Source organism: Stegostoma tigrinum, chromosome 36, assembly GCF_030684315.1.
Source record: "Stegostoma tigrinum isolate sSteTig4 chromosome 36, sSteTig4.hap1, whole genome shotgun sequence".
In the NCBI taxonomy this organism is placed as follows: domain Eukaryota; kingdom Metazoa; phylum Chordata; class Chondrichthyes; order Orectolobiformes; family Stegostomatidae; genus Stegostoma; species Stegostoma tigrinum.
Window position 1 is genome coordinate 721,908 of NC_081389.1, and position 20,308 is coordinate 742,215.

General features: G+C 42.6%; 1 protein-coding gene across 7 annotated transcripts in view; it reads right to left on the bottom strand.

Moving 5' to 3' along the window:
- usp3 (ubiquitin specific peptidase 3) overlaps positions 1-20,308 on the bottom strand; it is a 156,862-nt gene that overhangs the window by 4,443 nt on the left and 132,111 nt on the right. For all 7 annotated transcript variants that reach the window (XM_048520650.1, XM_048520644.2, XM_048520646.2 and 4 more), the window contains exons 13-14: positions 16,181-16,294; positions 7,857-7,924 (exon numbers count right to left, since the gene is read on the bottom strand). In XM_048520650.1, the coding sequence (XP_048376607.1) occupies positions 7,857-7,924; positions 16,181-16,294 (182 nt within the window). The remainder of the gene's footprint in view (positions 1-7,856; positions 7,925-16,180; positions 16,295-20,308) is intronic.

Genomic DNA, 20,308 nt, shown 5'->3' on the forward strand with positions numbered 1-20,308 from the left:
CAAGATTATTACTAACATTGTCAGTTATGCAAAGCTTCTAGGTTCTGTTTTAAGATAGGATTAACTTCAGTAAAGTTTCAGGTTGTGTATCTTTGCTCCACCCTACAACATTTATATGGTTTATTTGTTGAAGTGAGTCTCCACTCTCTGGCACCATCTGAAATCTCAGAAAAAACAAACCAAAACATACAACATAAAGGCAGAAGAATAAGGGAATAGAGAAAAAGGGTTCAATTTTATAATCCAAGATAACGAAGTGTGGAGCTGGATGAACACAGCAGGCCAAGCAGCATCTCAGGAGCACAAAAGCTGACGTTTCAGGCCCAGACCCTTCATCAGATAGGGGGATGGGGAGAGGGAACTGGAATAAATAGGGAGGGAGGGGGAGGTGGACCGAAGATGGAGAGAAAACAAGATAGGTAGAGAGGAGAGTATAGGTGAGGAGGTGGGGAGGGGATAGGTCAAGGAGGCGGGATGAGGTTAGTAGGTGAGAAATGGAGGTGCGGCTTGAGGTGGGAGGAAGGGATGGGTGAGAGGAAGAACAGGTTAGGGAAGCAGAGACAGGCTGGGCTGGTTTTGGGATGCAGTGGGGGGGGGGGGGGGGGGGGGGGGAAGGAGCTGGGCTGGTTTTACAATCCTTCTTGTTAAGTGCTCCACCATGGGCCTGGTGGCGCACATGAGTCACTTCATTGTGCATCCACTGCTGGAACAAAAGTTGCCACTCTTCAGCACCTTCCCACCTCTATTGATGCCTTCATCACTGAAAGTCTTTACTAGACCTTGCCAATGTGAACACCTCCAATGCCACTGGGTACCACATCGATTCAAACTCTACTTGACTGCCACAATTCGCTTCAGGCCCACCTTGCAGATACAGCTGCTGCCAGGTCTTGATCTGGGCCCACACTTGCCTCTGCCGCTGACTCCATAAATTCGAGTTGATCGCAGACACTGCAAGGAACCAAGCCAGCAGCAACCATAAGTCAGCCCTATGACTGCCTCAACACTGCAGAAACTGCTGGAAACCCAAAAACACTCCAATGCCATCGCCATGAGTCCATGCTGGGCTTACTTACCACCACCAATGTTGCCGCTGCTAACAAGCTCTTCCAAAAGAGATAAGTAATTAACAGAGTAAGAAAACAAAAAATAAAGAAAGACAAAAAAGTAATGAAAAAAAAGCAGACTGAGTGGGTGAACCCAGGCTCAGAGACTCTACTCCCCTGATGGCTATGCTGGAAGATAAATATGGATGAGGAAGACTATTCATTCAGTCTTTAAACTCTCCAACCTTGAAGAACCTCCAATTGCTAACAGTATCCAAGTACACCTGAAGGACAATCAGTGGTGAAGCCCATAAAAAGTAATATTTTTTAATGCTTTATTTACACCAGGTAGTGATACTTGGTCCCTCCCTTTCAGTGCATGTTTAATCAGTCTTAATTCTATTACTCACAAATGGAAATGAGCTAATCATCCTGGCCGAGACTGTTGGGCCACCAGAAGTCTATTACAAACCCTCATCACCAATACGCAAATCTACCGCATCAGAATTACTTAAAGATTTAACTTTTCTGTAACATTTAACATCTTACAGACCCCCAAGTGGATCTCTCCTCAGCCAATCTGGCTCAATGATGTTGCAGTGCTGGTTTTGGACTGGGTTGGACAAAGTCAGAAGTCACACAACACCAGGTTATAGTCCAACCCAGTTATTTGAGATCACAAGCTTTCAGAGTGCTGCTCCATCAGATAAAGGAGGAGGAGCACACACATACAGAACTTATAGGCAGAGAGAGATCACAAAATGCAGTGAAGGGACATGGACACTACTATCATATATGGGAATGCCACTTATTCACGTACACAGCAGATACTTGTGACTCAGCCAATGTTGTCTATCTCATACTGAGTGAGTAGAGGGATTCCTCTGCCCATAAATTCTGTGCCTGTGTGTTTGCCTGCACTTCACCTGACAAAGGAGCAGCACTCCGAAAGCTTGCCTTTTCAAATAAACCTGCTGGACTATAATCTGGCGTTGAGAGAGTTCTGATCTGGTTCAAAGCTAAAAACTATTTCTTCAGTTTTTCAACAATTTCTCAGGATAGGTTTCACTCCTAAAGCCTGTACTATTTGGGATTTGAATGATATCCAGGTCTTAGGTAAGAGAACTGAATCCTTTGCTTTTATCCTTCAAGTAATGCGAGCATCAATGGTGAGTCCAGCGTTTATTGGTCACCCCCAGGTGTCCTGGAGAATGTGGTGATAAGCTCCTTTTTGAACCACTGTAGCCTTTAGAGAGCAGGGGTAACTACAGTGCTATCAGGAAAGTATTTCCCTGATTTTGACCTAGCAGATGTGAAAGAATAGTGACATAGTTCTAAGTCAGGATGGTATGAAACTTGTAGGTAACTTTGGAGGTGGTACTTTCCAATGCATCTCCATTTTTCTTCTGGGTGACAGCGGTCACAAGTTGAAAGGCACTTGGCTGAACAAGTGGAAAGTATTTCATTCTTGACTTGTGCTTGAGATTGCGGACAGGCAGTGCAGACATAGGTGGTGAGTTAGGCACCGAAGAATTCCCAGCTCCTGTACCTACTCTATTTACATGGCTGTGTTAATGTCTGACCAGTCACAGTGATAAGGTTTGTTCATGTTTTTGTTAAGGTTTAGAAGAACAGGTTTTTGAGTGTATATGAATAGGGAGCAGCTATGACATTGGGTGTGGGATGTGAATAAACCTTAGCAAGTCAAACTCTATCCACAAAAAGAAAACCCGAGAGTGGTGGTGTCCAGCTCACCTATCACTTTTGAATCTACTAACAGGTTTGTTGACTTAAATTTCTGCCTAGTGATAAACCCTAAGGTATTGATGGCAGGGAAATCAGCAATGGTAATTTCTAAGTCAAGGGGAAGAAAGATTTCTTAAAAATCACTTATGGGATGTGGGAGCAGCTTGCTGGGCCTGCATTTGTTGCCTGTCCCTAAATGTCAATGAGACGTCTTCTCAAGCTGCTACAATGCCTTTGGCATTGGTGTACATGCACTACTTTTAGGAAGGGAGTTCTAGGACTTAAGCCCAGTGACATTTTAAGGATTTTCAAACATCTATCTATTCTAATCCCATTTTACAATACTTGGACAGTATAGCATTTCAAATTCCATTTGAGTAGTTCTTAAATGTCTTGAGATGCCTGCCTCTACCACCCTTTTAGGCAGGAGTTCTAAATAGTCACAAGCCTTTATGGAAAAAGAAAATTTCCCTCAAATCCCATCTACATATCCTGCTCCTTATCTAAAAACTGTGCCCTTTGGTTAATGATCTTTCTACTGAGTGGAACATTTCTTCCTAGAGGATAGACAAAAGGTTCCCCAGGATAGCGAAATTGAGCCTCAGGAGAAACTCAGATAGGCTTGGATTATTTGGATTATTTTATTTACAGCAGAGAGGCTGGTGTGGGGGGCATGATTGAGGTGTATAAGATTATGAGCGATGTGGACAGGGTGAATAGACAGCAGCTATTCCCCTTGGTCAGTCATAACAGGGCATAGTTTTAGGGTAATGGCAGAGATTCAGACAGGTTTGGGGGAAAAAAAATGTTTTATTCATTGGGTTGTGGGAATCTAGAATGCACTGCCTGGGAAGGTAGTGGAGGTTGGAAACCTTACAACATTTAAAACATATTTGGATGAGTGCTTCAAATATCTTAACATTCAAGGATATGGGACAAGTGCAGCAAATTGGGATTAACATACTTTTAGCTGCAAGTCAGTAAAGACTTGATGTGCCAAAGGGCCTTTTCTGCACTATAAAGGTTACACTAGGGAACAGTAAATAAAAGAACTCAAACAGGTCTTTTGACAATGATATTTGAAAAATAATTGAAATTGCAAATGGGAGCATTTTTATTCATTCATTCACTCTTTCTTTCATGGGATGTGGGTATGGTTTCCTAAATACAAGAATTACTAGAAAACATCTCCGAATTAAATTGTTTGTAGTAATAAAGACCAATTTCACACATCATTTACTGAAGGACATTTATTTCCAGTCGTAAACCATTAACTAATTTTGTCTCGTGGAAAACATTTGGCTCAGAATTGCAGTTCATTGCGTTGCCAATACATCATCAGGTTACATAATGGAAACAGTTTAGTGACTAAATCCGTGCAAACTTCAGGTCAGAACTTACCCATCCTTTTGGCTCATCACGTTCCTTCAGACATTTTTAGGCACTTCCTGATGTAACTACTATTCAGCATACACCTCCACAGCGCTCAAACTTGTTGTGTTCTTATTTACTATTCCCCAATATAACCTCTATAGTGCAGAAAAGGCTGTTTGGCACATCAAGTCTTTACTGACTTGCAGCTAAAAGTACGCTAATCCCAATTTGCTGCACTTGTCCCATATCCTTGAATGTTAAGATATTTGAAGCACTCATCCAAATATATTTTAAATGTCAACTGATTACCACAAGGATCACATTTATCCATATCAGATAGAGAAAGCCAGTAGTTTAGCAACAACACACAAGAATTTGAATTTACACTTTTTAAATAGACCTGTAACAATGGAGGTGCAAAATGAAGCTGCATCAAACCCAGATGGGCAGCTCAGCAGAACTACTATGAGCTTCTAGTTGTCTGTCACTTCAACACCACCATATTCCCATGCCAACATTTCTCAGGCCTGCTACAGTGCTCTAGTAAAGCTCAACACAAGCTGGAAGAAATAAATACCTCATCTTCCATCTAGGCACCTAAACAACACTGAGTTTAACAATTTCAGAGCATAAACTACTCCCTCCATGTCCATTCTCCATCCCTATATATAGTCATACAGATGTACAGCACAGACCCCTCCGTCCAACTTGTCTGCACTGACCAGATATCCTATATCAATCTAGATCCATATACCAGCACTTGGCCCATATCTCTCTAAACTCCACTATGATGACTCTTAAATGTTGTAACTGTAACTGCTCCACCACCTTCCCTGGCAGCTCATTCCATACACGCATCACCCTATGCATGACAAGTTGCTCCTTAGGTCCTTTCTGAATCTTTCCCCTCTCACCTTAAACCTATGCCCTCTAAGTTTTTGATTCCTGGGAAAAAGATATTGACAATGCACCCTAACCATACCCCTTATGATTTAATAAACTCCTGTAAGGTTACCCCGACAACTTGTCCTGGACTCCCCACGTAGGGACAAGGCGGCACAACAACAGCTCTTCTTCCTCAGGTGGCTTAGGAAATTCGGCATGTCCATAAGGACTCTCTTCAACTTTTACAGATGCATCATAGAAAACACACTCTGAGTGCATAACAGCCTGGTACGGCAACTGCACTGCCCAGAAAATTACAGAAGGTTGTGTGTACAGGCCAGACCATCCATTGAGCAAATTACTACAGACGCTGTAATCTGTACTGAAAACAAAAGCTGTCTGACCTGCTGTGATCTCTAGCATTTGTTGTTTTCAGTTCCATCATGGATCCCATTTACACCTCTCAATGACATGGAAACACTGCCAAAGACCCATCCCACCCAAGTAATGCTCTCTTACAACCTCTTCTATTAGGCAGAAGATACAGAAGCGTGAGGACATACACCAACAGATTCAAGACAGCTTCTCCCCTGCCATTATTAGACTGATGAATGGGCTCTCTAACTTCAAATAACGTTGATCTTGCTTCACTCATGTCCTGTGTGGTTTTAACTGAACACACTTCACTGTTCAAGTTTTTTTCACCCTATAAGCTGTACATCCTTTCTTACAATGATCTGCTTGTACTGCTCACAAATAAAGCTCTTCACTGTTCTTAACTACATGGGACAATAAATCCAATCAATTAAACCCTCGTCCGCCAAAGCTCCAGGGATGAAAGCTCTGGCCTATTCAGCCTCTCCCCACAGCTCAAACTCTCCAACCCTGGCAACAATCTTGTACAAGATAATGAAATGAGAGGCTGGATGAACACAGCAGGCCCAGCAGCATCTCAGGAGCACAAAAGCTGACATTTCGAGCCTAGACCCTTCATCAGAGAGGGGGATGGGGTGAGGGTTCTGGAATAAATAGAGAGGTGTGGGGAGGCGGGGGGGGGGGGGGGGGGGGGTGGAGAGAAGAGGCGGACCAAAGACGGAGAGAAAAGAAGATAGGTGGAGAGGAGAGTTTAGGTGGGACGTAGGGAGGAGATAGGTCAGTCCAGGGAAGACGGACAGGTCAAGGAGGTGGGATGAGGTTAGTAGGTAGGAGATGGAGGTGCGGCTTGGGGTGGGAGGAAGGGATGGGTGAGAGGAAGAACAGGTTAGGGAGGCAGAGACAGGTTGGACTGGTTTTGGGATGCAGTGGGTGGAGGGGACGAGCTGGGCTGGTTTACAACAATCTTGTACACCTTTCCTACAGCAGGGAGACCATGATTAAATGCAGTATTCCAATAGTGACCTAACCAATGTCTTGTACAACTGCAACATGACCTTCCAACTCCTACACTCAATGCACTGACCAAAAAAGACAAATGTATCAAAGGCCTTCTTCATCACCAGTTTATTGTGACTCCAGTTTCATGGAACAATGAACCCGCACCTCAAGGTTTCTTTGTTTTGCAACACTCCTCAGGACTGGTCCTGCCCTGCATTGTTTGCTCCCAGCATAGCCAATCCTCTCCTATCAGCGATTCCTTTGTCTGCTCTCATTTTTCTCAATGGGCACCACCTCCACCTATTCATCTCCCTCCTCCTCCCTTCCGTCCTCCATCATCACATAAACACCATTTCCCAGCTGCTTTCAATTCTGATGAAAAATCACTGGACTCAAAATGTTAACTGTTTTCCTCTCTGCAAATGCTGCAAGATCTGTTGAGTTTGTCCAGCACTTTTTGTTTAAAATCTAAACAAAGTCACATTAGAGCAGAAAAAATACAAAAGGTCAAAGATCAATAATTTCTTTCTCATTAATGTATTTGCAGAGATACACATACACGTCTTCCCCCATGAGGAACCATTCTTCCAGAATCCACCTTGTTGAGTCTCCATAAGATCACTTCCCGTTCTTCCAAACTCTCAGACACTGACAAACCTTTCCTCAAACCTTCTCCGAACAGCTTCTAATCCAATTGTATATTTTTAAAATATGGAGATCAAATCTGTCCACACTACTACAGCCTCTCCAAGATCTATACCTTATTTTTATATTGCATTCCCCTTGCAATAAACACCAACATTCCATTTGCCTTGAGCTAGAATAAGGATTGAACCCCATACTGTTGGCATTATTGGGAAGCATATGCTATTGGTCTAGCCAAATGAGCTAACTAGCTTCCAAGCATACAACTATCTTAATAATGATCAAAGGAAGTATAATTTTTAAAAATAATTTAAAGGCTTACATCCAAGCCTTCAGCTTTTTTAATAAAAAAATCACCGACTGAGGGTCTATAAAATCAGGACCAGTTAGAAAATAAGATAGTTAAAACTATTAATGTCCTTCTACTCTTTTCAGAGTTTTCACAAGTCTAAACAAGGATTCATAATGGTGTTATGATCAAACTATGAGGTGACAAGAGTTATTACACTAACTCTAAAGTGGATTCAGAGTCAACTGTGCAACTTGTTTTTTGTGAAAAAAAATCAGACTAGTATCTCAATTAGAAGATTGCTCACTACTTAAACAGAACAATTATTGTCTTGGAACTGGCCTGGGTTCTCTGACAAGATTCCACATCAAAATACAATGCATTTGTCACATGATTCAAATGTTAAAAATTTTTTTTACTCAAGTACACCACAAACAGCGTTTGCCCATTTAATGGAGCCCCTCAGACCAAAGACATTAAAAACAAAACATGCTCACCCTGAACCATGATGCACCACCACAGCTGCAAGGTCATACAGGCAACTTTCTGGACGACTGTTCTCAGGCTAGAATAGGGTAAAATAAAATGCAAACACCTTTTAAGACATTCAGATGTTATTACATTTTTTCTCTTAGCGAGTTTTGACAAGATTTGTAGCTCAGGTTGAGTTTCTGGATGTGAGTTTGCTCGCTGAGCTGGAAGGTTAGTTTTCAGACATTTTGTCACCATTCTAGGTAACATCATCAGTGAGCCTCCGGTGAAGCGCTGATGTTATGTCCCACTTTCTATTTATCTGTTTAGGTTTCCTTGGGTTGGTGGTGTCATTTCCTGTTCTTTTTCTCAGAGGGTGGTAGATTAGCTCCAAATCAATGTGTTTGTTGATGGAGTTCCGGTTGAAATGTCATGCTTCTAGGAATTCTCGTGCGTGTCTCTGTTTGGCTTGTCCTAGGATGGATGTGTTGTCCCAATCAAAGTGGTGTCCTTCCTCATTTGTATGTGAGGATACCACTGGTAGTGGGTCATGTCATTTTGTGGCTAGTTGATGTTCATGTGTCCTAGTGGCTAGCTTTCTGCCTGTTTGTCCAATGTAGTGTTTGTCACAGTTCTTGCATGGTATTATCTTGCAAGAACTGTGACAAACAGGCAGAAAGCTAGCCACCAGGATACATGAACATCAACTAGCCACAAAACGACATGTATCCTGGTGGCTAGCTTTCTGCCTGTTTGTCACAGTTCTTGCAAGATAATACCATGCAAGAAGTGTGACAAACACTACATTGGACAAACAGGCAGAAAGCTAGCCACTAGGACACATGAACATCAACTAGCCACAAAATGACATGACCCACTACCAGTAGTATCCTTACATACAGATGAGGAAGGACACATCTTTGATTGGGACAACACATCTATCCTGGGACAAGCCAAACAGAGACACGCATGAGAATTCCTAGAAGCATGGCATTCCAACCAGAACTCCATCAACAAACACATTGATTTGGAGCTAATCTACCACCCTCTGCGAAAAAGAACAGGAAATGACATCACCAACCCAAGGAAACCTAAACCGATAAATAGAAAGTGGGATATAACACCAGCGCTTCACCGGAAGCTCACTGATGAGGTTACCTAGAATGGTGACAAAATGTCTGAAAACTAACCTTCCAGCTCAGCAAGCAAACTCTCATCCATTTTTTCTCTTCATCAGCTGAGTCACCATTTTCCATATCCCAATCTGTAATCTTACCTGATCAACTCCCATGTGAAATCTTACCTGACCCTCTCCCACATTCTCTTCATCCCAACCTGTAACGCTAACTTCCACATTCTTCATGTCCTGACTTGTAACCTTACCTAATCTATTCCCACCTTTCCACATCCTTACCTGTAAACTTACCTAAACCATTACCACATTTTCCATTTCCTGAGTTGCAATCTTACCTGACCAATTCCTATATTCTCCATGTCCAGACTTGTAACTTTACCTGACTCATTTCCACATTCTCTGCATTCCGACCTGTACCTTTAGCTAATCCATTTCCATATTCTGCATGGCCCAACCTGCAACCTTACCTAACCCAGTCCTACTCCAAATTGCTCGGTGATTTGAAGATGTTGTCAGGTCTCCATTTTAGGCTGACCATTGTGGATTCATCCATTATGGCTCATTAAGAATGCCTTCTCCGAATATCATAACTTGTTTTATTTTCAAAATGCGGAAAACCTTTCTCTAGTTAATAATACTGCATATTTGGTAAGGGTCACCTCTGCAACTGATGACAATGGTAACGTTGCAGAATGAGAGATAGGGCAAAGAGATTTTCTACAGTGCCACACAGCAGAATTGTGAAGCAAATTGTTGGTCATGCTATCAAAGGAACAGTTGCAACATGATACAAAGTTGGATGGGTTATCGATAACAGAAAGTAAAGGTCAATAAATAATTTTCAGGCTAGAGAAAGGTCTGCACTGGAATTTGTTGGTATTTGGCCCTTGTTTCTCCCCTCTCCTGGACCTTGGTGTGCAAGGAACAGTTTCCAAGCTTGCAGATGATACGAAATAAGGAAGAACTGTAAACTGTGAAGATATTGTGGTATTCTAAAAGGACATTGATGAAGTGGGCAGATGGGTGGCAGATGAGATTTAATGCAGAGTAGTGTGAAGTGATGCACTTTGATTGGAAGAACATTATGAATGACAATGTAAAATAGGGATAAAATTCTAAAGGAGGTGCAGCAGCAGAGGGATCGGTGCACAGATCAATGTAGGTGGCAGGACAGGTGGAGAGAGCAGTAAATAAAGCAGACACTGTTTATAACTTTATTAATAGGGGCAGAGAGCAATAGCAAGGATGGGATTTCAAATTTGAACAAGGTATGTGTTCGACCTAAGCTGGAGTATTGAGTCACATGAGAAGGAACATGCAAATGCACTGGAGAGAGTATAGAAGTGACTTACAACAACTGTTCTAGGGACAAGAAACTTCAACTAGGGGAATAGATTGACGGAAGTGGAACCAGCTTTCTTCAAAAAGACTGGTTAAGAGATGACCTGATTGAGATTTTCAAAGTCATAAGAAGGTAAAGTCGAAGCAGATAGGGTAAAGCTGTTGCTTGCTGAAAGCTTGTAAAACAAACAAGAATAAGTAGGCACCAATTTAAAATGGTAATTAAGTGTAAATGAAGCAAGGTAATGTGAGAAGTAACATTTTCCACAAAAGCTTTTAGGGTATGGAATTCTCTATCTGAGATGTTGTGGAGGCAGGTTCAACTAACACATTCAAAAGGATGTTGGATTTTTTTTATTAGTAATGGTGTGCAGGACTATGGCAAAAAGGCAGGAGCTTGGTACTAGATGACAGAGCCAACCCAGGTGCAATCAGCCATTTGACCTCCAGCACCGCAGTGATTCCGAGTGACAGGGCTGAAAGTGAGGAGAGAGGGGCATTACTGCCCTGATGCCAGGATGAAAAATGTCCCTAAACTGTTGCAGAGCACCCGGAGGAGGAAAAGTGAATAGCCAACAGACATGGTCACATTAGTACCAATGACATATGTAGAAAAGAGGGAAGATGCCCTGAAGTTCAAATTGAGGGAGTTAAATTGGAAATTAACAGACTGGGCCTCAAAGTAATAAGGTTTAGTAAGGTAATGAAAAATAGTGCAGGAGGTTGAAACAGTAGACAGGTTCTGGGACACAAGACCTGTACAGGTTGGACAGGCTGCATCAAGGCAGAGCTGGGATGGCCAACATCAATACGACCAGAATGATTTCATGAGTCAGAATCAAAGGTTGGCAGATAGCCCATTGTCAGTTACATTCCTCTCTTTTAATAAAAGGGACAGTTGTGACAAAGCCAATATATATTACCAAAGGAGGAAAAGGTTGGGCATAAATAAATTCAGAGTTTCCTGGATGACAAAAAATAAAAAAATGTGAAGAAAAAGTGTGTTTATGTCAGAATCAGATAATCAGGCTGAATATGGAAGGTTCAGAGAAACTGTAAAAGCTAATTACAGAAGCAGGCAGTATTTGAGAAGAAATTGGCAGCTAAAATAAAAGGAAATATTTAGGGTGGCACGGTGGCTCAGTGGTTAGCACTGCTGTTTCACAGCATCAGGGACCTGGGTTTGATTCCACCCGTGTGGGGTTTGCACATTCTCCGTCTGCGTGGGTTTCCTCCAGGTGCTCAGTTTTTCTCCCACAGTCCAGAGATGCCCAGGCTAGGTGGATTGGCCATGTTAAATTGCCTGTAGTGTTCAGGGATGTGTAGATTAGGGGGATGGGTCTGGCTGGGATGCTCCGAGTGTCGGTGTGGACTTGTTGGGCTGAAGGATCTGTTTCCACATGTAGGGATTCTATTCTATTCTATAAAAGGAAATCCAAAAGCCATCTACAGGCATATGCATTGTGAAAAGGTGGTAAAGAGTAGGGTAGATTCAGAAAAGAGGTTTACTGTGGAGTAAGGACATGTTTGAAGAACTAAATAAATACTTCGCTCTAGACTTCATCAAGACATAAGTTGCCACATAAATCATAGTGAAAAAGTCGTTAGACTCTTGAAAGGTTCAAAAATCAAAAAGATGGTGGCATTGGACATGCAGTCTGTTCCTAGAGTTGAGTAATCTTCCCACGACCAGGTGAGATGCATCTAAGGTATTAAAGCATTAATGTGAGATGCAAGTTGAGGCAGTGCTGGATATAATCCAGATGGGATTTATCCTCGGATCCTCTTGGAAGCCAGGGAGGAGATTGCCGAGCCTTTGGCATTGATCTTTAACTCATCATTGTCTACAGGAATAGTGCCAGATGACTGGAGGACAGCAAATGTGGTTCCCCTGTTCAAGATGGGGAGTAGAGACAACCCTGGCAATTATAGACCAGTGAGCCTTACCTCAGTTGTTGGTAAAGTGTTGGAAAAGGTTATAAGGGATAGGATTTATAATCATCTAGAAAAGAATAAATTGATTAGGCATAGTCAGCACGGTTTTGTGAAGGGAAGGTCGTGTCTCACAAACCTTATTGAGTTCTTTGAGAAGGTGACCAAACAGGTAGAGGAGAGTAAACCGGTTGATGTGGTGTATATGGATTTCAGCAAGGCATTTGATAAGGTTTCCCACAATAGGCTATTGTACAAAATGCGGAGGAATGGAATTGTGGGAGATATGGCAGTTTGGATCAGAAATTGGCTTGCTGAAAGAAGACAGAGGGTGGTAGTTGGTGGGAAACGTTCATCCTGGAGACCAGTTACTAGTTGTGTGCCGCGAGGGTCGGTGTTGGGTCCACTGCTGTTTGTCATTTTTATAAGTGACCTGGATGAGGGCGTAGAAGGATGGGTTAGTAAATTTGCAGACGACACTAAGGTCGGTGGAGTTGTGGATAGTGATGAAGGATGCTGTAGGTTGCAGAGAGACATAGATAAGCTGCTGAGCTGGGCTGAGAGTTGGCAAATGGAGTTTAATGCAGACAAGTGTGAGGTGATGCACTTTGGCATGAGTAACCACCAGGCAAAGTACAGGGCTAATGGTAAGATTCTTAGCAGTGTAGATGAGCAGAGAGATCTCAGTGTCCATGTACACAGATCCTTGAAAGTTGCCACCCAGGTTGACAGGGTTGTTAAGGCGGCATACAGTGTTTTAGCTTTTATTAATAGAGGGAGTGTGTTCCGGAACCAAGAGGTTATGCTGCAGCTGTACAAAACTCTGGTGCGGCCGCACTTGGAGTATTGTGTACAGTTCTGGTCACCGCATTATAAGAAGGATGTGGAAGCTTTAGAAAGGGTGCAGAGGAGATTTACTCAGATGTTGCCTGGTATGGAGGCAATGTCTTACGAGGAAAGGCTGAGGAACTTGAGGCTGTTTTCATTAGAGAGAAGGTGGTTGAGAGGTAACTTAATTGAAACATATAAAATAATCAGAGGGTTAGATGGGGTGGATAGGGAGAGCCTTTTTCCTAGGATGGTGATGGCGAGCACATGGGGGCATAGCTTTAAATTGAGGGGTGAAAGATATAGGACAGATGTCAGAGGTAGTTTCTTTACTCAGAAAGTAGTAAAGGAATGGAACGCTTTGCCTGCAACGGTAGTAGATTCGCCAACTTTAGGTACATTTAAGTTGTCATTGGATAAGCATATGGATGTACATGGAATAGTGTAGGTTAGATGGGCTTGAGATCGGTATGACAGGTTGGCACAACATCGAGGGCCGAAGGGCCTGTACTGTTCTATGTTCTATAATTTCTAACTTTTTCTTAGACTCTGGATGGTGCCAATGGACTGAAAAATATGAGCCCTTTGGCACACTTGTACAAAAAGAAGCCCAGCAACTACAGGCCAGTCAGCTTAACCAAGGTTGTGAAGAAATTGCTAGAAATTACAAACAGGACAAAAATGATGATCACCTCCACAATTGTGGGTTAATTAATTAACAAAGCTAGCACGGATTTATTAAGGACTAGTGAGTTTTGAGAAGATTTGTAGCTCAGGTTATTAAGGACTAATTGTGTTGAAATAACTTGTTCAAGTGTTTTTTTTGATGAGGTGACAGCAGTGGTAGACAATGTTGTTTCAGATTGGAGAAAGGTTCAGAAGTTCCCCAGGAGTATGTTAGGACACCTGCTCTTCCTGACATATTAATAACTTAGACCTTAATAACAGGGCATAATTTAAAAATAAATCTGAGTGGCACAAAATTTGGAACAATTATGAATTACGTAGAACTTCAAAAGGAACACAAGACAGACTGATTCATATTGGTATGAAGATTACAGAGACACAACAGTAACTAAAGGGTATGACCTGAAAGGAAGTACAAGAGCAGAGAGACCTGATATAAGTGTGCATAAACCATTGAAGGTTGAAGAAGTAGTTGGCAGAATGTTTGACAAAGTATCCTAGGCTTGATCATTTCAGTCATGGGGTACAAAAGCATGGAAGTTATGCCAAACCTATGTAAAACATTATTTGGGGTTCAACCGGAGTACTGCGCTAGGTCAAACCACATTTTAGGAAGTGCATAAAGGCATGAGAGAGGGTGCAGAAAAGTTTCACAAGAATGGTTCCAAGGATGAGGCATTTCAGTTACTGATTTATGACTGTTTGAATTTGTGACTGCTTGCTTGGAGAAGAGAAGTTTCAGAGAAATTTAATAGAGGTACGCAAAAATCAAGGCTGTAGATAAAAAAAAATTGTTCCCATTACTGGAAGAATCAAAAAAACTACAGGGCACAGATTTCAGGCAGTTGGCAAAGGAATCTAATGACAACATGAGGAAAAACTTTGTCAGTAGTGAGTGATTGAGATTTGGAATGCACTGCCCTGGTGGAAGCAGGCTTAATTGAAGCAAAGGGAAATTGCTGATCAGAATGAACATGCAGGATTGCTTGAAAAATTAGCGGAGCGGCGCCAGCTGAACAGCTCCTTCACAGAGTCAGCACAATCAGATTGGGCTGAATTACTTTCTTTCGCATGGCAACCAAGAATGGTATTCAAAAATTGAAACACGAACAATTCCTCTTTATACAGATACTGTCAGGCCTATTAAATGGTTCCAAATTTTATCATTTTAGAAAATCTTGCAATTATTTCTCCTTTATGTTTGTTGTACCTATTTCTAAAAATACTTTGCCTTATTGCACACCTGATCCTTCCTATTACTTAGACCACAGCATGTGTGTGAATAGTTGGGGTAGGGACGGCGGTTGGTGGGGGGGGGGGGGGGGGGTCTGACAGTGTATCAAAGTTACTCATGTGTAAAGTTACTCATCACCATCTAACTTTCACCTGGCCAAATACAACCAGTCAGGTCTCCAATCATTTTTCTTTCAAAACTATCTTCATAACTCAGTTGTGTTTCTTTATGACTTCAAGATGACTGCTCTAAATTCTTCAAATTACTGATGAATCACTTCATGGATTGATTTGGATTATCTACTGGAAATGTTTAACTGTTACTAAGTAAGTGCTCAAAAGTCACTTGATTCATTATTTTGTCAGGGAACTGTTAAGTACGATTTTTATTGCAAGGGAAGCAAACAGCATTTTAAGACTGGTGTTACAACTTACACTGTGGGGCATGCAGATAGGCAGACAGAGACAGAATCATACAGCATCGAAACAGGCCCTTGGGCTCACGTGTCTCTGCTGACCAACTGACACCAAATTATACTAATCACATTAACCTGGACTTAGTTCATAGCCTATACTATGCCCTGGTATTTTAAGTACTCAACCAGATGCTGCAAAAGTACCTACCTCCAACACCCTCTCAGACAACACTTTCCATAGTTCTACCACCCTCTGCTGGAAAGATTTTCCTCATCAGACTGTGGTCTGAGACCATCCCCCTTACTCTCAACGCCACCACTAATTTCATGTTATTGCCTGGGATGTTACTCAGTATGGCAGAAAACAAACTCTTCTCATAACGCTACCAACAAAACATTGGATAGGGAAGGCATTCCAGGAAGTGAATGTGAAATTTATATTAAGTCTTATAAATAGATATTTAATGGTGAATTGCAGAGGTTCTCTTAATCAATGATCAAGACTACAGAAGAACCACAGAAACCTGGGGAAATGGCACAAATGCCATTTTTGGTGTTTTGCCAAAACTGTTCTGGTTTTTCCTTGAAATTATAGTATGTAAGAGGGAGAATCCAGCAGGAAAGGGGCCTCTCTGTAGGGGGCGTGAAATACACACAGAAGGACACAGCACAGCATTGCAAGCTTGATAAGGATTTCAGATTGTGAACATATTCTGCAACATCTACATCCTTGGATAGATGGCAGCTGATAAAATGTCTTATATCAGAATATATTTACCTCCAACAAGAAGCACTTCATGTCTAGACCTCGTAGAGGAAACTCTACATATGTATCTATCTTATTTCGCAGATAAGCTGTCCAATGAAACCTTTTTAGATGCAAGCATAACACCTAAGGTTAAAAGGAAAATAAAAAATTAATTTTTTGAAAAATGTTAAGAGTAATTCAGTTACATACTTCATATTGTAAGAGATCTTTTCAACATATTCAACTTGCCAAACCAATAGAGAAATGGCCTAACATCTATACTATGATCCAAATGTTAGAATGAATCATGCTTCCTTAACTTAATCTAAGTTTTATATCCATCTTACATTCATTAATATTTAATTCACTGTATAGAACAGCAGCAACTATCACATTTCACTTTCTACTGCAACAGCACGACGGGCACCATCACATTCCAAAATACAAGATCACATCCTTCACAATGGTTTCAATCATACAATGAAATTAAGGAAACTGTTGAATCACATGAATTGAAGCAATGATTTTTTTCCAGATGTATGTCTCAGTCCTTATACTGCATGGAACTGTGCTCAGGACAATGTGACACTTTGGTTCATTTGGTGGCCCATAAAGATTAAGGTAAAGTCGTCATGGTCTCACCTGACTTATAGGAATGCCCTCTAATGAGAGTGAGAGCAAGAAAACGAGAGAGAGATATGACTGATGTTGGCTTAACCTGAGGGCATCCACACCTCAGGCAAGGGGAAATGTCAAGGAGGAGAGTCCTTCATGGTAATCTCAGCCAGTGGAAGAATTGAACCCATCGTGTTGGCATCATACAATCTCAAGTGTGGAAAAAGGCTATTTGGTCCATTGAGTCTGTACTGACCCTCTAAAGACATCCAAACCAGACCTAGTCCACAGCCTAACCCCATTACCTGCAATTATTATATCTAACCCACCTAACCTGTATGTCCCTGGGCACTACAGGGAAACTTATTACGGCCAATCCATCTAACCTGGACTGTAGGAAGAAACCCAGAACACTACGAGAAAACCCACACAAACACTGGGACAATGTGCAAACTTCACACAGTCACCCATGGCTAGAACTGAACCTGGGGCCCTGGCAGCGTGAGGCACTGCACACCTGAAATACGTCACACTGCATCACAAACCAGCCACCCGGCCAAATGAGCTAAGTGACTCCCTAAGCAGTCCATAATTAAAATAAGAGAAAATGTGGTGGGCATAGGCCCAGAATGATACATAATAATTGCCATTTTGCAAGAACAAGTAGAACAAGATTCCCTTTACGCTGACTAGCAAGAAATTAAGCTGCAGCATTGGCGGGAATGCATTTCAACCTTTAATAAAAATAAAACCTCAGAACGAATAACAATTGCTCCAAAGGAACATGCAGACTAGAATAAGAGTTTGAATATAACATTATTTGCTTTGGTGGCTTTAATTAGTTAGTTTTCTTTCAACATTCTTTGCAAACGTGGATTAATTGATTTAAAACTAATATTGTTTTAAACTAACTAATTATGTGATAGAGAGAATGTTTCTGAGCATCAAGATGAAGATTATTTGACATTTGCCTGTGCTGCTTGTGAATTAGGAATCTATTAATTGCAAGGCAAAGCTCCGAATACAAAATCTGTTCTAGTCATTCATTGCAAAGAGTGCCAACAGGTTTGTTTACATTTTGAAGATTTTAGGGCAAAAAGCTTTGACCCTAATTTTAATGTTGAGATTTTAAAAAGAGTTCTCATGTTGGAGCAAGTGCAAGTTAGCAGGATTTTGCTAACACAAAGCACAAGGCCAGTTTGATGGAGTACAGCTCCAAAAGAGAATTAAACTCTGATTTAATTTCTTTTATTCCTCCACAGAAAGTGGATGTCACTAACAAAGCTAACATATGTTCCAAACCCTAACTGCCCTTGAGAAGCTGTAATGTTGATGATCTGTGTGGTGCAGGGGTAAGTTCAGTGCTATTGAAGAATAAAGAACAAACAAAATTACAACACAGGAACAGGCCCTTTGGCCCTCCAAGCCTGCGCCGATCCTGGTCCTCTATCTAAACCTGTCGCCTATTTTCCAGGGATCTGTATCCCTCTGCTGCCTGCCCATTCATGCATCTGTCTAGATACATCTTAAATGACGCTATCATGCCCACCTCTGCCACGTCCGCTGGCAACACATTCCAGTCACCCACCACCCTCTGCGTAAAGAACTTTCCACGCATATCTCCCTTAAACGTTTCCCCTCTCACCTTGAAAACATGGCCCCCAGTAATTGAGACCCCCACTTAAAAAAAAAGCTTCTTGCTATCCACCCTGTCTATAACACTCATGATTTCGTAGGCCTAGGATTAAGTTCCAGGATTTTGCCTGACCAACTGTGAAACAATATTCCAAGTTAGGATGGTAGATAGCCCACAGAGGAATTTGTAGGTTGTGGTGCTCCATGCACTTGCAGAGTTTGTTTTTCTCAAATGGCAGAGATCACAAGTTTGGAAGATATTTTTGAAACAGTCTTGGAGAATTGCTACCATGCTTTTTTTTTTAAAACATATAGCACACACACCTTTGCCATTTCACATTAGTGGTGAACGGAGTAAACGTTTAAGCTGGAGAGATAGTGGAACATCGTGCCAGTCAAGTGGGCTTCTTTGTCTTGCTGACTGTGATACTTGGAGTGTTTTTGGAATGGCACACATCCAGCCAGTGGGGAGTATTCACACTCCTGATTTGTGCCTTGTTGCTGGAGCACAGATGTTGAGGCATCAGGTGGGTTACTTAGCAAGAAAGATAGGGAGAAGAATAAAGAAGGTGGTCTGCCTATGTTAATAAAATATGATCAGAGATAACGGGAACTGCAGATGCTGGAGAATCCGAGATAAAGTGTGAAGCTGGACGAACACAGCAGGCCAAGCAGCATCTCAGGAGCACAAAAGCTGACGTTTCGGGCCTCGACCCTTCATCAGAGAGGGGGATGGGGTGAGGGTTCTGGAATAAATAGGGACAGAGGGGGAGGCGGATCGAAGATGGAGAGAAAAGAAGATAGGTAGAGAGGACAGTATAGGTGGGGAGGTAATAGGTCAGTCCAGGGAAGACGGACAGGTCGAGGAGGTGGGATGAGGTTAGTAGGTAGGAGATGGAGGTGCGGCTTGGGGGGGAGGAAGGGATGGGTGAGAGGAAGAACAGGTTAGGGAGGCAGAGACAGACTGGACTGGTTTTGGGATGCAGTGGGTGGAGGGGAAGAGCTGGGCTGGTTGTGTGGTGCAGTGGGGGGAGGGAACATCGCTCACCTTCCTGGACCCCTCAGTCTCCATCTCAGGCAACCAGCTTGTAACTGATGTCCATTTCAAGCCCACCGACTCCCACAGCTACCTAGAATACACCTCCTCCCACCCACCCTCCTGCAGAAATTCCATCCCCTATTCCCAATTCCTCCGCCTCCACCGCTTCTGCTCCCACGATGAGGCATTCCACTCCCGCACATCCCAGGTGTCCAAGTTCTTCAAGGACCCGCAACTTTCCCCCCACAGTGGTCGAGAACGCCCTTGACCGCGTCTCCCGCATTTCCTGCAACACATCCCTCACACCCCGCCCCACCATAACCGCCCAAAGAGGATCCCCCTCGTTCTCACACACCACACCACCAACCTCTGGATACAACGCATAATCCTCTGACACTTCCGCCATCTACAATCCGACCCCACCACCCAAGATATTTTTCCATCCTCACCCTTGTCTGCTTTCCGGAGAGACCGCTCTCTCCGTGACTCCCTTGTTCGCTCCACACTGCCCTCCAACCCCACCACACCCGGCACCTTCCCCTGCAACCGCAGGAAATGCTACACTTGCCCCCACACCTCCTCCGTCACCCCTATCCCAGGCCCCAAGATGACTTTCCATATTAAGCAGAGGTTCACCTGTACATCTGCCAATGTGGTATACTGCATCCATTGTACCCGGTGTGGCTTCCTCTACATTGGGGAAACCAAGCGGAGGCTTGGGGACCGCTTTGCAGAACACCTCCGCTCGGTTCGCAATAAACAACTGCACCTCCCAGTCGCAAACCATTTCCACTCCCCCTCCCATTCTTTAGATGACATGTCCATCATGAGCCTCCTGCAGTGCCACAATGATGCCATCCGAAGGTTGC